Consider the following 22247-nt stretch of genomic DNA (forward strand, 5'->3'; position numbering starts at 1 on the left):
TTCATCAGTGGCTCCAGTTGCTTACTCTGGGTCCTTGCAGACCTTCAGCATTACCAGCAAATCACACCCCTGGTCTGTGGGGACAGTCAGTAATGGAGGTCTCAAACTCCAGTATAGTATTTGAGAAACATTATTCTTTCTTTGGAGATGATGCTTTTGCAGAGTAGATCTGCCTGGCAGGCATGTGAGTGATCTTTCTCCTTTAAAAGGCTCTCATGCACTGCCCAGGCAAATTTTAAAGATAGATGAAAAATAAACTAGAATCCACTAGGTTGATAATGTTAGTCAGAGTTATTTTACTGCAGAGTTTGATCCCCGTTGCATTTCAGTTGGTTTTTAGGGAGAGGCTGGGTCATAGATTTAGTTTTGATGCATTAAGCAACATAGTCTGATGATGCTTCAAGACAAGTGCTAATTGACCAAGCAACGATGTTTTCAATAAAACTAGTAAAGCCAGAGCAAGTTTAGGATTTAAAAGTATTTCCAAGTCTAAGCTGCGGTTTAAGATGTAGATATTTTGGTTTTAATGTTGCAATTAATTTTGTGAATAGGATGCATTCAGAAATTTGGCAAGGGCAAAGTTTGTAAGGAAGTGCTGTTTTTCTTGTGCATACTCAGGCATACTCTACTCTAGTACTCCAACCTCAGAAAGAATTCAAAGGTTTTCACTTCCTGGAGGACATGAAAGCAAAAAATAATCTATACTGCCTGTTAAAAGTGAAACAAAGCTATTTAATAATAATAATAATAATAAACAAACTATGTTGCTTTTAAAGATACTAGGTTTTTTGGGTTTTTTTCAGAGACTTGACTTGATATTTGGTAATTATCAGCTTTGTATGAATAACTCTGTCTTACTTTCAGGTGAACAACTCTAAAGATATTTATTAATAAAACAGTTAAAGCATTGGTCTGAAACATCTATTTTGTTGTGTTTTCTTTCTGAACTCATTAGACGTGTTCAAATTTTTTTAAACAAGACTTTCCAGTATTTACCAAGTTATAAAACTTCATGCTTTTATACTATGGGTTGAACTCTAGAAATACCACATATGTTCCAAGCATCAATTAGAATGAGTACTCTTTGTTTAAATAGTTCATCTCTGTCAAGCTTGCAGCATAAATATCTCAAGTGATATTTTTTATGAATTGATGCTTTAGCCACTGACATTCAGAACTGGGTTAGAAACATTAGCCATGGAACTGTCCCTTCTCACCAGCAGACACAAATTCCACCTAAAATTCTCATGTCAAGTTTAAATGTGTAGCTTATAAATACCTGAAACTCCATGCTTGCCCTAAGTTCCCCAGCTGATTTGATAGTTCTCTGCAACAGAAGAATGATGTGAAAGGGAGTATGATATGTGTTGTTTTGGGATTCCAGTATCTGTCTCTTTTCAGTGTACAGTATTTGGCTGAGGTGACCTATGCTATTTAAACCTCAGGCTTATTGTTATTATCATTATTATATTATTGCAAATGGATGATAAAATTCAGGTCTCTAATTTGACATTTGAGACCATAAAAAACCCTTTAAATACTGACAGTTGCTCTCCTTCATTATAAAGTGGAAAAGGAAACATTTACTTTATTCGTGGGAAAATCCCCTGAATATCTGGGACTTCCCAGAAGATTTGAGTTTCGGAATATAAATTTACATTCATATTACTTTAGAGTGTCATATTTAATCAGTGTAATCTCTTTAAGAACCTTTGGTCCAGTCTTACAGTACTCTATTCTGATAAATTACATGTGTCTATTAATATTTTTGCACTGTAAAATTAGCAGAGATTCTGAAAATGTTTCTTTGGAATAGAAAGATTTCAGGTAATAATAAACATGTTTATGTGGTTCTCTGGCTTTATCACATTATTCCATTAAATCATACCTGGTATGTAATTGAAATTAATAGAATTAAAGAAACACCTGTATGGATGTGATTCCTTTTTCTGTTACAGGTCTGAGGTGACTACATGTTGTATTTTTGGCCCTTGGGCTTGGAGCAGTCAGGTTAACCATGGGTGTAGGCCTGGTGTAATGCTCTGGTTTTTATTTGTATCTTTCTGTAAGTTGTTCCTGATCTGCTCAAAGCGCCACAAGAGAGCTGGGTCATCTGTAGGGATTCAAAGTAGCTTTAGAATTGCTCACATAAGCATTTGTCACAGACCCAGTGACTGAGCCTGTGGATTTCCCTAGCACATCTCTAGAGTGCAGCCTGTGCAGGAGGCAGTCATACATTAAATACCCCTGTCCTAAAAACATCTTAGACCTTCTTCACTTTGGGAGAGTGACTCTGCTGAGCAGTCAGTCATCGCTCCTGTAGTTGTTTGCTGAGAACAAGTTTCCCTCACCTCAGAGATAACCCTTTATTTAATAAAAATGTTTGGAGGCCCTCCCTACATAGTTTCAGGCTGCCCCAGGCTTGGAATTGCAACAGTTCTTCCAGCTGATGCCTCAGACCTGGAATGTTTAAAGGTTGCTTGGCAAGTGGACAAAGATCCTTACAACATGTCAAAAAGTTCTCAAAATATGTCATGCAGCATTTAGGTGGTTCTTATTGTGCCAGCATGAATGGTGAGGCAGTAAAAGACCATAAAACATAGAAATGCATATGGAGAAGAACAAATGTAATATTCATCTGAATGACTCTGGCAGGTCAGGTGGAAATCTCAAGCTCTGACAGCTCTACCCAGTGGAAAAAAGGAACACATGCACCTTCTTTTAAATGGATCTTAGCCTTGCTAACTTGGCATCATTTTCTGCTCTGAATACTCCTTTAATTATTGTAGTAACAATCCTCTTTTCTCCCTGTCAGTGGGAAAGGGGACGGTCTCTGACCGCTTGCAGAATTAGCTCTCCTTTCTTCCCTCTGGGCTGCCGTAGCTCTGCTACTGAACACCTTCAGAACACCTTCACGTGATGTGAAAGGAAGTGGCTCAAAATGTTCTGCTGGTTGACCAGTACAGCAGGGTAGATTATTTATTTGGCATATCTAGATATCTGGGTGGTAGGAGAGAGCTGTTTCTGAGTTGCTCGCTGCAGGTACAACCTGCCTCCTTACGAGGGCTCGTAGAGCTGCTCTGCTGTGGCGCTGAGCCCGGGCTAGCAGCCCGTGCTGAGAGCAGGGTGTTCCAGCTCAGACACAGGGCCTGCTTAGCAGTAAAGGTGTTAGTTTATTGTACCCACCTCTGTACTCCATTGCCTGGGGTCAGGCTGCATTAACAGGCTCGTAGATGGGTGCTGTTTCCATCCAGCAAGCTTTCACCCTGGGCTGAGCAGAACTCCCTCACTTGTCATAGTACAGATGTAATCATGTCACCTTTTAACATTGCCATCAGCCTGATGTGCTGTCACAGTTCAACCCTGCAGTGAGACGAGCAAATACGAGAAGTGGCTGTCTTCAGGTAGCTGCCCCCATCTGGGCTGAGGTCAGCTTCAAATCCCGTGGAATCGTAGATCCCTCACTTCTCTACCCACACTTCTCTACCCACTTCTCTACCCACCTTTGTTTCAGTCAAAGGTAAAATGAGAATTTGATTAGGGCCAGAAATTAAAGCTCCTCACAAGTGGCTGTGCTGATTATTGACTTGCTGGCCTGTACCAATTGCAGAGCCTGGAGCTGTTCCTGGAGTTGTGCTACATTCAGCAGAAACATTAGTTCCCCAACAGCGTGATAAAATAATTTGGTGCCTATATTTTATATTGCACTAAAGATGCCTGCCTGCAAATGATAGCATTCAGATACAATGTTGTGATGGATTCCATTAAGTAACCAGCAGCCACAAGTGGTGAGGTCAGCCACAGTACTTTCAGCAGCCCCAGAGAGAAAAGAGGCGTGCATTTTGGCAATTTTATATGGGTTCATTTTTGAGAAAAGAAAGCTTTTACAGTTGGTAAGAATTGCAAGAAATCTGCGTAGATTGACAATTAGGTGAGTTTTATGCCCTAAAAATAATGTCAGAGAACAGATGGTAAGCTGTAGTAAAATACAGTCAGTTAGTAACTGAAATGCATAAATATGATACTGGCAATGAATGTGTTAAGAATGACAAAATGGGCAGAGTTCTTAGAAGTCTCTGTGAATAGATTGGATATGTTGGCCAGAACATTCTTGAAAATGTCTTGCTTCTTTAAAATTCAGTTTGCAGATCTCTTCTGGTGGGTTTTGGTTGTTTTTGCTGCACTAATATAGGTGTTTAGAAATAGTTACCACAGTTCTGTTCTGCATGTTGAGGACCACAGACTTAAAGCATGTGAATTAGTCTTTTAATACCCTGAGTGCCTTCAATAGGAGCACAGAGCATTTATAAATAGAACATATTTATGGATTATGTTTTCAATAATAATAATAGTTACCTAATGACTTTGTAACCTTCCTGGGATTTGTTTTGACATTTTGTTTTGTCTAAGTGAAGTCTGGCAGTATTTTGGGGGGATTTCAGAAAGGGGAGGGAATCAGACAGTGGAGAGTCATTTGTTTGCTTTTCACTGTTAATGCCTTAGGAAACGTTTGCTCTGGTGTCTCCCCTTGGCTGCTTCTACTGGGCTCTGCTCATGTATTCACATAAGACCTATCCCAGCTGTTAGGTAAGGTTAGTAAAAAGGGGTGGCTGGTTTATTTATTTATTTATTATTGATATTGGAAAAAAGGCAGTATAGGTTAAACCTGAATTAAATTGTGTGTACCAAATACTGGCTGGATGCTTCTGTATTTATTAATGTAATTTGTGATACAAGAAACTAATTGCAGTTAATAGCTGTCAGAGCCTTTTTTCCTTTTAAAAAGCTTGAAGGCAGAAATACTAAATACTAGTACAATGCCAGGAGTATGGAGTCAAATCAGGAAGATATAGCAGTGAAGAGTGTTCAAGCAACTTTCACTCATACACCTTACCTGTGCCTACTGATTCACCATCTGCCTGGTAAATGTCAGCTTGCTTGAGCTATGCTAACAGAGAACAAAATCTAGAAGAGTTTGCTGGTTTGGTTGCTCACCTTTGTAGCTCTGATATGACAGTTTTGGTCTTCTGCCCTTGTTTTAAAATCTGCCACGGCATTTTCTGTAGTAAAACGGAGGTTGAGTATGCAACACAAATAATTTCCAGTACTTTCATCACTCATATATTTAAATCTAGCGTGAGAAATTTTCACTGACTTTAGAAGCGTAACAAAAGTTTTGTTGCAAAAGTCATGAGCCAGAAAAGTTGGTTAATTTTAATTAAGGGTCCTGGTTGCATTTCTTCTGTTTCCTGTATGAGAATACTACCTTGTGCACATCTCTTGCAGTGGCTGTTACAGGCTGTATTCAGTCAGCAGAGAGTTTTTAGACACTGCTCTGAGTGTCACATTGATGGAAACAGAGGGTGGGACTACAGATATTACATTCTGCTGATGGAATGATTCTGCTTTGTGCAAGATATTTTTACAGTGAGATTAAATTTTTCTTGTATGTTCAAGATTAAATACTTGAAGTTCAGTGACAAGGAGAATTTTTCCAGCTTCTTATTCTTCAGTTTGCCTGGCAGATTGCTTTATTGCAGATTATTTGCAGAACACAATCTGAACACTCTTCTTCATTTTTTGCATTTTTAGTGGCGTTGCTTGTTGCAGCCATTCTTTTATTTGCACTTCCACTTGGTTTTCCCGGCCTCTGGGCTTCCCTGACCCAGAAGCTGGTGTGATCATCGAATGGCTTTGTGGAGAACTCATTCTGTGGAGTAGTAAAAGGTGGATTTCAGATGAAGCAGCAAACATAGGTTGTGTTCACAGTGTGACACACAGACTGGTCACCCAAGGGAGAGGACACGGGGAGCAAATACCCAGGAGCAGTGGCAGTGCCAGCTTGGGATGACAAAGAAGCTGTGGGATAAATTGCAATTCTTGCGCCAACCCACTGTAGTCATTAGTGACAAAGAGGCATAATTATGGACCCATCTTGTCCTGTTAAGCATTTATTACTGGTTATTTGAAGTCCCATGTGTTAGCTGTAAATAAAATTATTTTTCTCTGAACATTTTCAGTCTGGCAGCCGCTGAATGGAGTTCATAAAGTGGCTGTTGAGCTGTGACTAAAAAGGCTGCCACTCTGCAAGGTGACAGTGGGAATGTTTACAGATTGCAGGTCAGTGTTCTCAGTGCTTATGCTGGAACCATGAAAACAGTTGTGTACCGCTGAAAACAGAGTGGTGTTTGATGATCTTCTCAGTGCTTTCCTGGTGGATCTGTGGCTTTATAAAGCCACATGCATTAAATCCGGAATGAGTCAAATCCCTGAACTTTGGGTGCTGGAGCTGTGCTTGCTTTCCTGAACAATTGTACTGGCACACCTGCTGTGAATACAGGGCTTGAGAAACAGGCTTTGCCTCAATTTCCCTTCCTTCAGCTGCTCTGGTCCTTCACTGCCATGAGCAGCTGGGTGACTGGGTGTTGCCCTGGATCAGGAGCCTCATGTGGCAGTAGAGTGACCTCTGAAGGTGTTGGCTGAGCAGTTGGGTGTTGGGTGTGGTACGAGTCAGGCTCAGAATGGGTATGAGTCTGTTGGCTCTCTGCTCTGCACTGTTTCTGGAGACTTGTTATTCATCAAAATCTGTGTGTATACTTCAATAAAATAAATGTAGAAGTCAGAGGAGGACTCCTCACAGCGTGTCCCTTGGTGAAGCTGTGCTTGCTGGGCAGCAGGTGTGACAGTGCCTCCGAGGCGTAAAGTGAACTGTGTTTGCTGGAGGTGCAGTAATGTCAGCTGGGCAGTAACGGGCAGTGTGAGCTTGAACTTCTGACAATGAATTGCCACCACAGTGCTAATAAAGAGAGAAAAGAAAGTTGCCATGTTTTACTGTGCCAGCTGTCTAGCTGAAAAACATAGAAAGGTTTGGGGTGTTAAGGACTTTTGCTTATGAAACTGGATGGGAAGTTTTATCTGCTCTAACAGCCACAGTGTGGTTTGATCCTTGGATTTGGTGGTGTTTGGGAAAGCATCTCCACCTTTTCTCCACTCTGCCTTGGGAGATGAAAAGCAGCCTGTCTGCAGAACAGGAAAGGTCCACAGCTTGTGTGAGCAAGGGGAAGCCAAGGAGCAGAGCCTGATCTTTAGGAGATGTGCTAAAATTCATGGGGGTAAATGAGACAGGAGATACAGCAAGATGCAGGGAAGCCAAATAGAGCAGGCAGACCACAGGAGCAGTGGTCATCCCAAGCAGACATCCCAAGGGGGGGATACTAAAGAGTGAAGGAGATGAGAGCTGTTGGAAGACAGTTATATTTTATCCTGACTCTAGGCAGGTGGGAGGGGAGGTAAATAACAGCTCATGGTCTGGATGCACTACATTGATGGTCACTTTAATTAACAGGGATTACAGGAGTTAGCATTACCTGTAGCACCTTGTTCAGCGTCCTGTCTTCGAGATAGTGAAGATCAGTAGGTACCTCAAAAGACTACTGGAACCTGCAAAAGTTACATGGGATATAATCTTCCCCACTCATAAAAGCATTTATTTGAATTTTTAAAGATTAGAAATCAATTTCCATCCCGACTCATTAAGTTTTTATCTTCCTTTTGGTTCGGCACTTTTTTTGGCATGAAAAAGCTGTACTAATTCAACATATTCTTGGATATTCCTTTTACCCAAGTGCCTGTCTAACCCATGTTTAAGTCCTAATAAATTTCTTATCAGTAGCATCATTGCTCCATTTATGCAGTACATGAAGTATCAATTTTCATAATTTTTAATAGATTTTTTAAATTTTTATACTTTAAAATTTGACATCTTTAAGCTTTGCTGATTTTATAATCAGACAGTGCATGTTTAGAGTTTACTTACCCTGTTAATAGTTTAAATATATTTTCTAAATTATTTTGAAACATTTTTCTCCTTTCTGGGATAAATAATAAAAATCCGTTCTAGTCTCTTCATAAAACATGTTTTCATTGCCCTAAATACTTGCTTTCTCTGAATACTCAAATTCCACAGAACCCATTTTTAATACAGGCTCCCAGTCTCTGCACTGTAATCTAGGTGATGTGTAGGGTCCAGCTGCACAAATACAGTAGTTCAAGATGACCCTGTTTCTTATTATTGTTGCAGTCTAATTCTGTAGCTTTTCTTGTCATAAATGGACATCAAGGAGAAATCTGAAGTGGATCTCTCTTCAGCAGTCCTTAGCTAAGTGCCCCTTCCAGCTTTATGCAGCTAAGGAGACAGGTTTATTTGGATTTTTCTGCAGTGTATATAGTTCAGTTGCATTCTGCAACTGTTTACTTTTAGTGGAATCTGGCTTCTTTGGTCATGGTGTAAATTCAGCTGGGACAGTTAGTTATCCTCTGCTGAACTCCTTCTCCCAGTCTTGATTTAGCTAAAATAAATGCTCATCTTCACCTGAATGTTTCACTTTTTGGCTCTATGCTTCCAGAGTTTGAGATCATTAATAAGTTATTAGGAAAAAGCATTAGCAAATGTAATATTGCTGCCACTTTTGAACTAATGAAAGCTGTGCACTACAAAAGTCATGACTTAAGCTATCTCTAACCAGGTAGTCTCAGGTTTCTGCTGTTCAGAGTTCATATCCAGGATGTTTTAGGCAAACAGTCTCTGTTTTTCCAGCTCTGGTTGTTAATAACTATTATTTTCAGTTAGTTTCATTTAGAATACTTGGTTCAATACTGCAGTACTAATCTTTTCTCAAAGTATGTGCATGTGGGTGTCCTCTCCTGACAAGCTGGAAAGTAGCCTGGAAGCAAGGAAAAATGAGAAGTGTGCTCCCTTGGCTCCCATAAGCTGTCCATGCCCTGGAGACTTGTTCCCTACTAGGACACTTTTCAGATCCGTGTCTTCATTTGAGAATTCCTGGTGTGGTGCCTGCCAGGGAAATCAGTGCCAGGGAGAAGGGTGGGCCACTGTGAACAGGGCAGGAGGAGTAAAAGGAGGAGGTGGCACCCACAAGAACAGACAGATGCTGGAATACGTCAGCAAAGCTTGTCTAGACTAGGGGTTTGAGAGCTTAGAAAGGAGATGTACAGATTGGCATTCATTTATGTATGTTGGGAGGTTAATGTTTCAAACCAAGCATATTTTCACTGTAAATTGCAAGAATAGGAGTTGACAGCCTTAATTTCAGCTGTCATGGCCTTACCCATACATGCAACTTAGTAAGTGATTATGTTCTGTGTGCATGGTCCTGTACATCTTGGCAATCTTGATCATACCCAAATGTTAAACAATGTGGTGGCCACTGTCTCTGGAATATGATGCCTTGATGCTCAAAAATCTGATTCCTCTTTTTTCTCACAAATTACTGTGAAAGGTAGTAGAGAATCTGTTAGAATTCAAATCCTGTGATGTATAAGTACAAGCTAAATTGAACCAGAGTCCTTAGAACCTGTAAATAACATGAGACTGAGAGCTTGTCAGAAAATTGCAGGTCATTGGAAACTCACTTAAACTGCATGTGGCAATATGTAAATCTTGCAGCCAGCTTCCTGCACTGCTTGGTTCTTACATTACGAAATGAGGAAGTTCCTTTTAGGTGTTTGCAATTCATATTAAGAATTTGATTTCTGAAATGTTGGTGTTACAGAAGAGGGAGTATCTCAAACAGTTAATCCTTTTGTTGATTACATATGCAAAAGATGATGCAGGCATGGAAGCCAAGCTTGTAAAGACAGAGAACCTTTGCTGAATAGTGTATGAGAGGATTGGAAATTCTTCTTAGGATAACATTGCATTTATCAGCAGGAATTTGGCAACACATTTACCTCAGTGAACATTGCTAAATACCTGATACTTGCACATTTCATCCATTTCTAATCCCAACTCATTCCATGCTGGAGTCACGATTTCTGTCAGCAAACAAAAGCATTATTAGTTTTGCAGTATACTTGGATTTGTAGCTGGAAAGTTGTGTTCAAAACTTCTTTGGAGAGACTTGGCTGGGAGATGTTGCTGATGTGAAAGATCTGCTTCTGAAATGGTTCCAATGAGGTAGTCTTTTGACTGGAGTCACCATGATAAATGCATAGACTTGGGAAAAAGTTGTTGATTTGCTTACCTTGGAGAAATATTAAAATGGTAAAAATCAAAGGGAAACCTGTGGTAGTTTGGTTTGTAGTTTTCAAAATACAGAATACTCAAAAGAAAAATGGGCATATAGCATGGAGGACTAAGTGTTAAAATGTGACTTAGGTGTTAAAGTTGGGATAGAAAACCATGGAAACTGTTGTAATTAAGTCTTTAAAAGCTGTTTGATAAAATATATTGCAAATACTAATAGTGCATGGGTTTTCTTGTGTGCTTTTTGAAATATGAAACGCAACATGGGAAAGCCTTGGTTTGTAGCACAGAAGTCTTGGCTAGAGAGAGAGGCATAACAAAATTCCACTGCTTAGAATAGTTTAATTTGCTTTTTTAAAAAATTCAGTGTTTTCTTTTGTTATTAATTTTCAAGGAAAAGCAGGTTTAATTATTTTCCTTCTTTACTGGTGTTAGAACTAAATATTTGATACTTTACATTTCAGTGTTGACACACACGCAAGCTCATTTGAACGGTCACTTTCAATAGTAAATATGCAGATTTTTACTTATATATACTGGCTTGATTTCTTTCGACGTAGAATGCAGTTACTACTGTGAAAAGCTGTTTTATCTCTCTTGATTATCAGCTGCTTGCTGTAAGACATTTCATATTCAGGGTTGAAGTGTGACACTGCTATTTCAGGCAGTATGAAAGGTATTCTTTTTCCTGTAACACTGAGGTATAGTTTGTATTGAAATGGAAGTTTCCCTGACTTTGTGTTTAAAATGAAATGTCTGGAGTATGGACATGGTACCACCACCTGTCTTGATGCTTCTAAGTCTTTTCCTCAGGGGGCCAGGGAAGAAGAGGGGCATTTTTGCTTCTTTCCACCTTTCTTCTGCTCTGAGCATCCTCTGCCTCCTGGTCCTTTCCCAAAGCAGAAATACTCTAATGGTTGTTTTGGACCAGCTCTGAAGAGAAGTGTGCTGCCCTGGGGTAGCCAAAGGCCAGAATAGCTCGGGCAGCACAGGGTGGTACACAGAATAAGTGTTGTGGCTATGGAGGTAATACCCATTCTTAATATTTGGAGTTCTGCATAATACAGTAGCATTGCTATATAATTTCTTTGTATTTTGAAGATATTTTTTATATCAAGTATTTTCATATCAGTACTTAAAGAAGAACTGAAAAGTGATTTTCTCAGATCGGTGCAGAATTTAACAGGCATTGCACTCTGCCTACGTGCATGGGTTTGGAAGTTATGCAACCTCTTTTTATAGAGTTGTATGTTCTGGTGATCTAGGTTTGCTCAGTTAGTGTTTAGAAATATCAGTGTATTAGGAGCTGTATATGATAAAAAACTTAGGTCATGACGAACTAATGTGCACCTCTAAATATAAAAACATTTGTGGTAAGGTTCAAGTAGAAATGGCTTCCATCATTTTGTATACTGGCTTTAAAATCACTGGGTGGAAGAGGCTAAGTTGCTGTGATGTGGAGCCATACGCAGCGTGGTGATGGAAAGAACTTGCATGGAGATGTTGCATATTTAGTTCAGGCAAAGACAGCTGAGAACTGAGCACCCAGCACAGGAACAATTGCTGCTGGATATCTGCAGACTGCAGCTGGGGGGAGAGGGAGGGCTGTAACAGGGCATGTTGTCACCTTGGCACTGAGGGAGTGCCCTTCCTGACGTACTGACAGGTCTTTATTCCAAATTGCAGAGGTACTAGGTCATCAGAGTGCAATTGCTCAGTTTTTTTAGGATGAGCAAAATGCATTTTTTCCTGTTCTCATTGTTGGAGGAGACTGGACTTGTTTTTCAGAAACATTACACGCAGAAAAATCAACCTGGGGCAAACACCTGGCATGAAAAGAATTTGCCTGAATACTAATAATTTGGCAACATTTAATAAGCAAATTAAAACAGTATGTAGTAATGGGAATTCAGCTGCAGTGATTACTGCCAGATTCACCAAGAGTAATGGACTTGCATACCAACCCAGACTTACAACAAATATTGTGATTGTAGGTAACTAAATGACCATGGAATCTGGAGCAGAGACCCAGCAGAGTGGAGATGCAGCCGGTACAGAGGCAGAAACCCAACAGATGACAGTACAGGCACAACCACAGATTGCAACGTTAGCCCAGGTATAAAAATCATATGGTGTAATAGTTTTACTTGTGGTTAATATTTTTAAGAGGGATAATGTCTGCTCACGGGACTGAGAGAAGATTCTGTTGATACCATTTTGAAACACATGTGATGTATAGTTCTTTTAATATTTGTCTTCACATTTTTAAAGCAGTAGAGTGGTAGGCTGCATTAGCTCTGGAGAACTGTATGTGTGTAAATTGTGTAATGTTAACACGGTAATGAATAAAAATATTTCTAGCATTCTTTACCACAACCATACCACTGAAAGGTATTCATTTCAATACGTGTAATCTACTGTCTTTTTTATATTGACTGGATTGTCTTGCTGTTGTGTTTTCTGTTAAAAACTTGTCTGTCGTAGTCAGTTTAATTCTGAAGAAAGCAAACTGAATATGTAGATAAATAAGGCAGCAAATAAAATATTTTATCAGATGGGATTAATATTATGAGGATTACAATCAAGTGGAACAATCTGGCACTTGGCAGCTTGTGTTAACCTGTTGTCTCCAGAGTTTCACAGAATTGTTGGCAAGTTAGAGAGACACAAGTAGATAATTTCTTATCCCCAAATTATTTTGGAGAGACAAGAAACACAACCACAGCTCTCTCTCTGATTTTGGTATTGGGTTTCATTTTTGAATACACTGATGGTTGGCAGAAGCAACCCCATTGTATGAATGACTACCGAATATGTTTAGCTCTCTTCTGTAACCATTTAATTTGAAAACTCCTTGTAGTCTGCAAAGACCAAACAGGTGTTTTTGATCTCACAGTTTATGGAATTGAGTGTCTTTTAAGTGGTACAAGTGTTAAGTCACTTAGTTTCTATAAATGATTAGTGTCTTTTTAAAGTCATTGCACCTTCTGGTAGTCCAGAGACTTCCAAACAATTCCTGTCCTCTGTAGTCTGTCCATTTCCATTCAAGTGATAGTGTAGGGATTGGAGCTGTTTAAATGCACAGGGTGATTTTGTTGAGTGAAGCTCTAGTGTGAATTTACAAGCCACCAGCTGCCCTGCACCAGCTTGCCTCTTTGGGCAGTTTTCTCACTGTCTAACTTAGGCACAGGATGTAGGTGGTGTGAATAACACTTCAATGTGAACTGAGTGGAAGTAGTTTATTTCTCCTGCAAAACCAGTTAACTGCTGCTCACTTGATGTGCTTTAAGGTTTAGTCCAGAGAGTCAAGAGTGTTTTACATTTATGTGCTAACATACTAACCTCCAGGGAGCTGAACTTAAAAGTATGTAGTGGGTAGAATGCACTTTACTCGGACATAATTACCCCAGCACTTGAATGAGACTTTTTTCCAAGTAATAAAACACCTTACAAGTATGGTTAAAATCCACGTGAACCACCATGTTGTCATTCACTATATTATCTGCACCTTGGTTTTTCCCCAGCCTGTGCAGAGTTTGTGGAGGTGATAAAACAGTCTAAACATGTGTTGTTCACATCAGTGTTATGTTACTATGATATTTTTAATAGGTGAAGTGGCAGTGTTTGGCATTAGGGAGTGCCCTCAGAGGCCTAGCCAAATCTAAATAACTAATTATATCAATTTAATTCTTCCATTATCTCTTGTAAGGTCACCCCTCTTGCAAGCTTAGTTTAATTGCTGCGTTTTTAGTGAGTTCAGGGTAGCTTTCAGAGTCAGAAGGAAACTCGTCCCAGTTCCACAAGGTATGAGTCAGAGACATGTGCGGAAGTTACACTCTGCTGTGGGCTTAATCCAACCACAGTGGCCTCCAGTTGATCAGCTTTGCTGTCATTGCCAAGGACTGTTTAGTCAGACGTGCATTATTAAGAAAGGTCACTTGGTAAAGGAATATAATTTGTCAGAGGAAAGGGCTCTCATGGTAATCTCAGCCCAGTTTCTCTCAGATGCAAGTTAAGTAGCACCATGTAATGCTGCATCTGCTTTCCTGAAAAAGGAAGGTGAAAGCAAATGCAAATTGGTGGATTAGGGAGAGACAGCTGTGGAGGAGAGAGGTCTGCATGTAATTCCCTTTAATTTTGTTGTTAAACAAGATTTCATTGTAAGTGGTGGATGTTTATGAAAATTCAGAGATGAGCTATGGCAGCTTTTTGAGAATCACGTGTTCACGGGGACAGCAGAGGATTTCCTTCTGCATCCAGTACTTAGCAGTCTTTTGAGATGAGGTAGGACAGCAGTGCAGCCCTTTCTTGCACTGCAGCTATGTGGATCGAATTTTTTTTGAATGCTCTTGAACCCTGGAGCATTGTTAGGTTTTCCACACTTGGGTGACGAGAAGAAAGCTGGCGAGTGAGCCACGAGGTCTGCCAGAGCAGCTGACGCTTGCCTGCAGTCCTTCCCTGAGGGCCGTGGCGTGGCAGGGATGCTCACTGGGGGCAGGGTGTGCTGCACCCTGCAGCCTTTCAGGAGCCCCCAGGCACCCTGTCAGCAGGCAGCTGCTGGTTCTGGATGTGCACTGGGCATGGGCACAGCCATGGAGCAGCCTTGGTACATGGCACTTCACTGCCCAGGGTAGTTCTTGTGGCCTGCCAGGGTGAGACTGCCCCGTGTGCACGAACAGCTCCGTGTGGCTACTGCTGTCCCCAAAGCCATAATGTGCCACGCTGAGGTCATCAGTGTTGGCATAGCTGGAGAAACAGTTGTGTTTAAAACACAGGCAATTTTTTCCTCATAGAAGTAATTCTTGAAAGTAGAGTTTGTGTTGACCTGTTACACAATAATCACAGTGACTGCCTGCAAAATACTTACTTCCACTGCAAACTCATGGGGTTTTTCTGTCTGAGCACATGGTCAGTTTTCTTCATTTACATGCACTTTGCCAGCTACTCATATGGCTTAATCTGTACAAGGTGAAAGGTATGATTCCCTAAAAATGTTTAGTTCTTACATCTGGCAAATTCTTTGCATTTTCCTGAGTGAGAACAAAAATAGCTCCACTCCCATATGTTTCTGCCTCTGATTCAGCAGTGTCTGTAGGAGTACACCCGAGTCTGAGCAGTATCCAAGTGAAGTAAGTGAAAGGTAATGATATGTTTGTATCAGGTTACCTCAAAATAGAGGCAGTTGTGTTTTTCTTCTTCTCAGTGATTTTACAAACTACGTTTGAGCCTGCAGAAATTCTGCATTAGATTATTTTGTGAAGTAGGTCAGGTACTGGGCTCAGGCAGTTCAGGGGGTTTTACATTACTCTGAAACATTTGGGTCATCTGACTGGGGTCTAGAAGAGACATAGTTCTTTCACCAAAACAAACACTGAACTAAGGAGATTTTGCAATAACCTAATTTATGCTCACTGTCTCTTCTTTGCAGGTATCTATGCCAGCAGCTCATGCAACATCTTCTGCACCCACGGTGACCTTAGTTCAGCTGCCCAATGGGCAGACGGTTCAAGTGCATGGAGTAATTCAGGCTGCCCAGCCATCAGTTATTCAGTCTCCACAGGTCCAGACAGTTCAGGTACTGACTGAAGAAATTCCTAATATGTGAATTGGGCCTTTGAAATAGGCCTGTCATTGCACTGGTTTTAATGTATTCGTGTCCTGGGTTGTGTTTTTGCAAATCTGTACAGTATTTGCTACTCTGACTTTTTTTCTGTTCTGGCTTAACCACTTTTCATTTTCAAACACTGCTGAGTTTCATTTCCCTCTAGAATTTGTTTGGTGACTTTAACAGCTTTATGGTTTTTCTTACAGTGTTACTCTGTTTTTTTCTCTGTACTGTATTTACATATATTTTTATTGAGTAAGAATTCATACTATTCTGAAGTGAACAAAAGTATGAATTTTTTTAAATATTGTCATTTTTCATAATGAATGAGACCAGTATTCTAGAATAAGATTCTTTGCTCAGTAAGAAGTATTTGCATTGGTTTACAAAAAAGGTCTCTGTTTGTTACTGGTTCTTAAAATAAATATATCAGTCCTTACATAGAAATGGTTTTTAAATGTGCTGGTTGATGTTGTGTGCTTTGTGAAGCCTTAGCATTGTCTCTTCTCTGAAGCAAGACAGGTAATGCAATATGGTGAGGTAACCTGAAGAGAGGAGACAAGCAGTCTGAAATCTTTAAAGCTTCTAACTTGCTTTTTATCCACTTGAAGTTTAGTGTTACTGAATGCAGATTTTTTTTTGGTGTACAGCAGCTACACCACAGGACAAGGACTGTACATTATTCATTTGCTGTTAGAACAATTAGCTCAAAAAATGTTTAATTTCAAAAAGTAGTTATTGTGACTTTTTGACAGAGATATTCAACTGGGTATTATTTTTAAAAATAAGTTATGCATAATTAAAAACTAGACCATTCTGATAATAATCTTTCTTTTTTCCTTCTCAGCTTCAGTGCTGAGTTTGTGGCAGGCTCTACCATCCTCAGCCATTGCAGTCAAAAGTTTAGAGTTTTAATCTATCTGAGGTGAGCAGTTTTGAGATAAGTGCACAAGTTGCTACCCTGCAGGTAGAAGATAAGAGACTGACAATGAAGCTGTTCTTGGAATTCACCTGGTTCAATGCAGATCCATCGAGTTTTGATATTCAGGGCCCAGTAGTTCACAGTCAGCCTTGGACATATTCAGGCCCTCTATCTGACAATTGTGAGATGTGGGTGCCAGCAAAGAGCACTTTTTTGAGCCTTTAAGAATCTTCTCTATAGTGCATAAATTGTCAGGATGTGAGCTCTGTTTCTCACATAAGCAGCATTAGCTTTTATATATTTTGTCATGCACATTTCAAATTTAAAATTACCAAAATTATTTTAATATGATTTTTATTTTAGCTTTTCTGCATAAACATTCTGCTTTTTTAGCACAGATATTCAGAATGGCAGCACTACATTATTTTTTAATATCTTCATGTATGACATTTTCCTGGCAATTTCCCCCATAAAAGGCAGTCTCTCTTTAACATATCTACCTCATTACTTATAAATTGATATTTTTTCACTATTATATTCTTTGTTTCCAAACATTTCGACTACCTTAATTTCGTTTACTTATTCTCTCCCTAAATTTTACTAAAAAGAAAATCTTTGTTTCCTTGCAATGTATGAAAACAAAGCATCATGGAAGGCAAAAACCATATGGTATTAATGTTTTTATTTATTAGGTTTTCTTACTGGAGTATTTAAATTCTAAAGAACATTCTGATGGGTATATCACTGACTGTGGTCATTCTTTGCTGGATCTATTACTAAGCAGTGACTTTCTGTTCATTGTCTACCTAGAACACTTGCATTGTGGTGTTTTTCACAGGATGTCAACATTTCCTTAAAATGAAGGCATTGGAAGTGTCTTGTTAAATTTGATTGCTGTTCTTATTTACAGATCTCCACTATAGCAGAAAGTGAAGATTCACAGGAATCAGTAGACAGTGTCACAGACTCACAGAAACGAAGAGAAATTCTGTCCAGACGACCCTCCTACAGGTAGGGAGGTTAAAGCAGAAGCATTTCTTGATGGATGGGTGTGTTCACATGGAGATACAAACAGTGGGATTGTATTTTTATTATTTCTAGATTTACCATTTAACTGAAATCTCTGTTCTATCATGTCTTGCAATTGGAATATGGAATATGTCCATGGAATAGGATGTTAAGAGATAAGCAGCAGGAGGAAGAAACCTCAGCAGTTGCACTCACTTAAGACAGAAGTGAGCTGAGAATATGCTAATTGCTACATTTCAGAAAATTGAGGTATCATTGTGGTAGATGCCTTAGAAATAGATTTAATGAATACTTAATATACAAAATACACTGAAGCTTTGCAAAAAGGGACTTCTGTGTAAACTGTAGTCTGCAAAAAATCAACTCTACTGGTTTTCATTGCTGAAATGCTAGCAGGAATCAAACTTAATTCCTTTCTCCCATGAGACTTAAGGAAGCTGTGATGTTCCATAGCTCAGAGAAAATTTCTGCTTGAGCAAAATAGTTTGTGTTTAAAGTTAAGTCAGTATATGAGTTGAATATAGTGAAAGGTATCTAGTGTCTCTTTCTCATGGCGAATACCTCTGGCAAAATCAGCTGAGGTTCTCCTTCACGTGGTGTGTCATGTTACTTTATTAATTAAGCCTTTGTACAGCTTTTTGTGTCTGTACTAAATTCCATTTTCATTCTTAAAATATAGCAAATAGCATTAAGGAACAGCTCTGGGGTTCAGTAGGTTTTAAATGACCTGTGAGTTCCTGCTGCTTTAGAAAACTCAGATGCTCCTTTTTCCTTTATGAGCATATCCTTGGAAATAGAAGCTGGGCTGTAGACCTGAGCATATCTCAACCGTGGTACTTTTTTAGCACTTGGAAGATTATTATCTGCCTTGTCCAGCAGCCTTCAAGGCTATTCTGCCAAAAATAGTGAAAATCATTGCTGGAGATCCCTAGCCATAATAGATCTGGAAAAATATTTTTATTTGTGAGGAGCAGTATTAGCTTCAAGGCTGCCACAGATTCCCTTCAGTCTGCTTCTGCAGCAAGACACTTGATTTTACTATATATGGAAGAGTGGCTGTATATGGTGAGAAAACAGAGCTAAGTAAACAAGCAGCAAAACTGAGAAGAGGGTGCTTGTGCATGCTGACTTCTCATTGAGATGGACTGTTTTGCACTGGTGCCACAACACAGCCTCTGTCTTCAAACCAGATCGTGGTGACACAGCAACATTTGTTAGCTGTAAAACTTGTATATGCAGCTCAGACTCTGGGCTGGTGTTGGTTAGGTCAGAAAGGCTGAGCCAGACCACTGCTGTCTTTAGTGACTTCCCAGCTGGCATTACTCAACCTGCTGTAACTGGCCCCAGAAACAAGATAGGTACAGATATGTTCACAGAATTGAAAGCTATACCTCTTCCACAAAATCTCCTCTGTGATTCTGCTACTAAAGTGCATCATGTATTCCATCAGTTCATAGCTCCTGTATTTGTAAAGCTGCCACCTTATCCTTTACCTTAAATCCATTTTTATGATGGCAAAGGAAGGTTTTAACCACCATGTCATAATGACATGAGGTTAAAAAGTGACTTTTTTATCTCCTTGGATTTTGTTCTTCTTCATCCCAGCTCTCTCCATATTTTTTCATCTGTTTCATTCACTAGTTTCTGATCTAACACCTAGATTGCAAACTCTTTGGATGGGAATTTTTTATTTCTTGCATGCACACAAAGTCAAAACAGCAACAGCAAAGCTGTTTGTGAAGCTGCTAAGCAGAATGACTGCTCTCCCCAGATAGCTTCATAGAGGTGTTCTGGCTCCCACAGCCTTGGGAGGCTTGCCTAAGAAAGTAGTGTTGTCTTGGAACTTGGGGTCTACATCTGTATTTGCTTTGCCACTGAGTTCCTGTGCCAATCCACTGGAAAACATAGGAGGAGAATTACAAAAAATATTGCCCTTTACCTAGAGGCATTTACTGCACTGCGCTGTGATGTAATAAAATATGCCAGCAGTGAAAAGGGCTTGACAGTCCTCTGAGGAAGGACAGTGTTTGATCTCAGTGATGCAAATGGCAGTGACTGCTGTGGTCACTCTACAGTCATGTTTAGCAGTGATGTTTTAGAAGTTTTGACTTTGGATAATTAGCTCATGAAAATAATGAAACAATCTGTTCTTTCCTTTACCCATGAACTTTCTCAGGCAGGGCACCTGTGAACATAACTGTGAGACTGTTCTCAAACACTGGGTATTGTCTCCCAGGCAGGTGTTAAATTATGAACTGCTGGCCCTCTGCAAGCATTCCTGCTAACTCCCTTGGTACTCAGCTCTCGGGCTGAGGTGTTCATAGTCTTTGAAATGGAGCAGTTCCCCCAATGTAAGTGAGGAGACAGGTTCTGACTTTTTTTTCTCCAAATATTTATGTGGCTAAAAGCAGGAAACAAATAAAAATGGATGAGAGAAGCATGCTCTGAAGAAAAAGGGAAGGTTGTAATATCTGTATCACGGGTTTTGACAAGCACAGCTGTTCTGTGCTGGCTGCCTTGCCCATCAGTGCTTGGCATTTTGAGCAAGCCTCTCCAATAAGAGTTTGAAGATAGTGTGTGGTTTTCATTCTCCACTCATATCTTCCTTGCTAGCTTCCTGCACTTCACATTTTTCCCCAGCGTTGTGTATCAGATAGACTATTTTTCTCCCCCAGTTTTTATTAAAATCTCTACAACACACTGTCTTTGCCAGAAAAATTTTGAATGACTTGTCCTCAGACGCCCCAGGAGTGCCAAGGATCGAAGAAGAAAAGTCTGAAGAGGAAACAGCAGCACCTGCCATCGCCACTGTTACGGTGCCAACTCCCATTTACCAAACCAGCAGTGGGCAGTACAGTATGTAGTCTGAATTTCTCAGTGGTGCTAGTAAGTGGGGATGAGAAGATGAAGAACTTATTATTTCTGTAACTGTTGTTTGGACTAGGACAAAGCAGGAGGTGAAAAAAAGATTACTTTATTTTGACTGTTAACCATTTGAACACATTTCTATTGTAAGTGTTTGAAAGGCTCGATTAACATTCTGGGACTGCTTGCCACTTGGTGCAGCTCATGCATCCTGAGGCAAAACAGGAACTAACCATAAGGCTATTATAAACTTCTTCACTTCAGGAGCTAGATGGCGGAATTCAGAAGTTTCTTTTTTTTTTTCTTGGCAGATCATTAATACTTGTTCACAATTCTGTAACCTCATCATTAGAAAAAAACATTACGGTCTGCAATTACATTTTTAGAAAGTCCTGAAAAAATAAGGTCGTTGACAACCTTAATATATGTCATAAGTACATGTTTCTGTGTTTTCTATGTTAGATTTTATAGATACAGTGTTTTCACTTGAAGAATGATTGAGGATATGGCCTTAAAGATAAGACACATGCAGTCTCACACTAACCATACAGTAGGAGACACATACAACACATGCAGAAGGGAGAAAGAACTACTTGTTTACATCTGTCTCTCAAAATCTCTTTAAAATTTTGTATCTCTGTTTACTCCTTAACCCCTTTGCTTTGTATCCTGCTCAATTTTATTGAAATGGATGTGGTTAATTCTGATTCCTGTTATACCTGTACAATAACTGCGTGTGCAGACACTTGACATTTTGGTGTGTCTGTATACAGGAACACAGTGGAATTCTGTGAGTCACAAAAGGGGTGGTGCCCCAGTATACCTGCATGACAGGATTGAGGGAAAGAAAGGGAAAAAACAGCAAAGTTAAGACTGCCTGAACCAAACTGTACCTTTATGAATGGTAAAACAGCTAGTAAGGGTCTCAGGAAGTTGTAGAGAAGGGGGGACACAATCAGAAGGAAAATAAAATGCCAAATCAAGAAGAAAGTGAAACACAAGATGGATAGCACTAGCAGCAGAGGAGACTGAAGGGTATAAAGCACAGAAGATGGGAGGAATTTCAGGTGAGAAGAAAAACTAAGGACTGAGAAAAATACCTAAACCAACCAAGAAGAAAATCTTAACAAATTAAAAAGTATTCCCTGGGGTTGGATTGTAGCTCTTCCATGTAATTCTGTTTTATTAGAGAAAGTAATTTGTATTTTAGCTGTGGGTTTTGGCCCTCACAAACATTTGAAAACTTACCTTTCAAAGGATGATTTCTTGCATGTACCTTGAAGCCATGTGTCTGATTTGGGGGTGTGTAAGGGTTCAAATGATTTAGCTTAGATCAATATTCTTCCACACCTAGGTTTAATACTGTAAGTTAATGAGTGAATTAGTGTCTTAAATGCTGGGTTGATTTTTTTTGTCTGCAGTTGCCATCACCCAAGGAGGAGCAATACAGTTGTCTAACAATGGCACAGATGGAGTACAAGGTCTCCAGACGTTGACAATGACCAATGCAGCTGCAACCCAACCTGGCACCACCATTTTACAATATGCACAGACCACAGACGGACAGCAGATACTTGTACCCAGCAACCAAGTTGTTGTACAAGGTGAGAAACCTCACAGCCACTCATTCTGTGTAGCATTTTCTCTGTGCAGATATAAGTTGCCAGCCTGACTCCTTCAAATGTGTCAGGAAGCAGAATTAACAGCTTTGGCACAGATAAGTACATAAAATTACTGAGATTCTGGACAAAGCTGTTTGTCATATTTTTTAAGCCTTTCCCTTT

At 39.7% G+C, this 22247-nt stretch overlaps 1 protein-coding gene across 4 annotated transcripts in view; it reads left to right on the top strand.

The window, feature by feature from the left end:
• CREB1 (cAMP responsive element binding protein 1) overlaps positions 1-22247 on the top strand; it is a 39877-nt gene that overhangs the window by 6772 nt on the left and 10858 nt on the right. For 3 of the 4 annotated variants that reach the window (XM_041472855.1, XM_041472854.1, XM_041472853.1), the window contains 5 exons: positions 12037-12158; positions 15471-15617; positions 17480-17580; positions 20312-20454; positions 21885-22067. In XM_041472855.1, the coding sequence (XP_041328789.1) occupies positions 12045-12158; positions 15471-15617; positions 17480-17580; positions 20312-20454; positions 21885-22067 (688 nt within the window). In that variant the 5' untranslated portion in view covers positions 12037-12044. The remainder of the gene's footprint in view (positions 1-12036; positions 12159-15470; positions 15618-17479; positions 17581-20311; positions 20455-21884; positions 22068-22247) is intronic. The other variant, XM_041472856.1, reaches the window with a different exon arrangement.

The sequence above is a fragment of the Pyrgilauda ruficollis genome, unplaced genomic scaffold (genome assembly GCF_017590135.1).
Source record: "Pyrgilauda ruficollis isolate IOZ18807 unplaced genomic scaffold, ASM1759013v1 scaffold3, whole genome shotgun sequence".
NCBI lineage: Eukaryota > Metazoa > Chordata > Aves > Passeriformes > Passeridae > Pyrgilauda > Pyrgilauda ruficollis.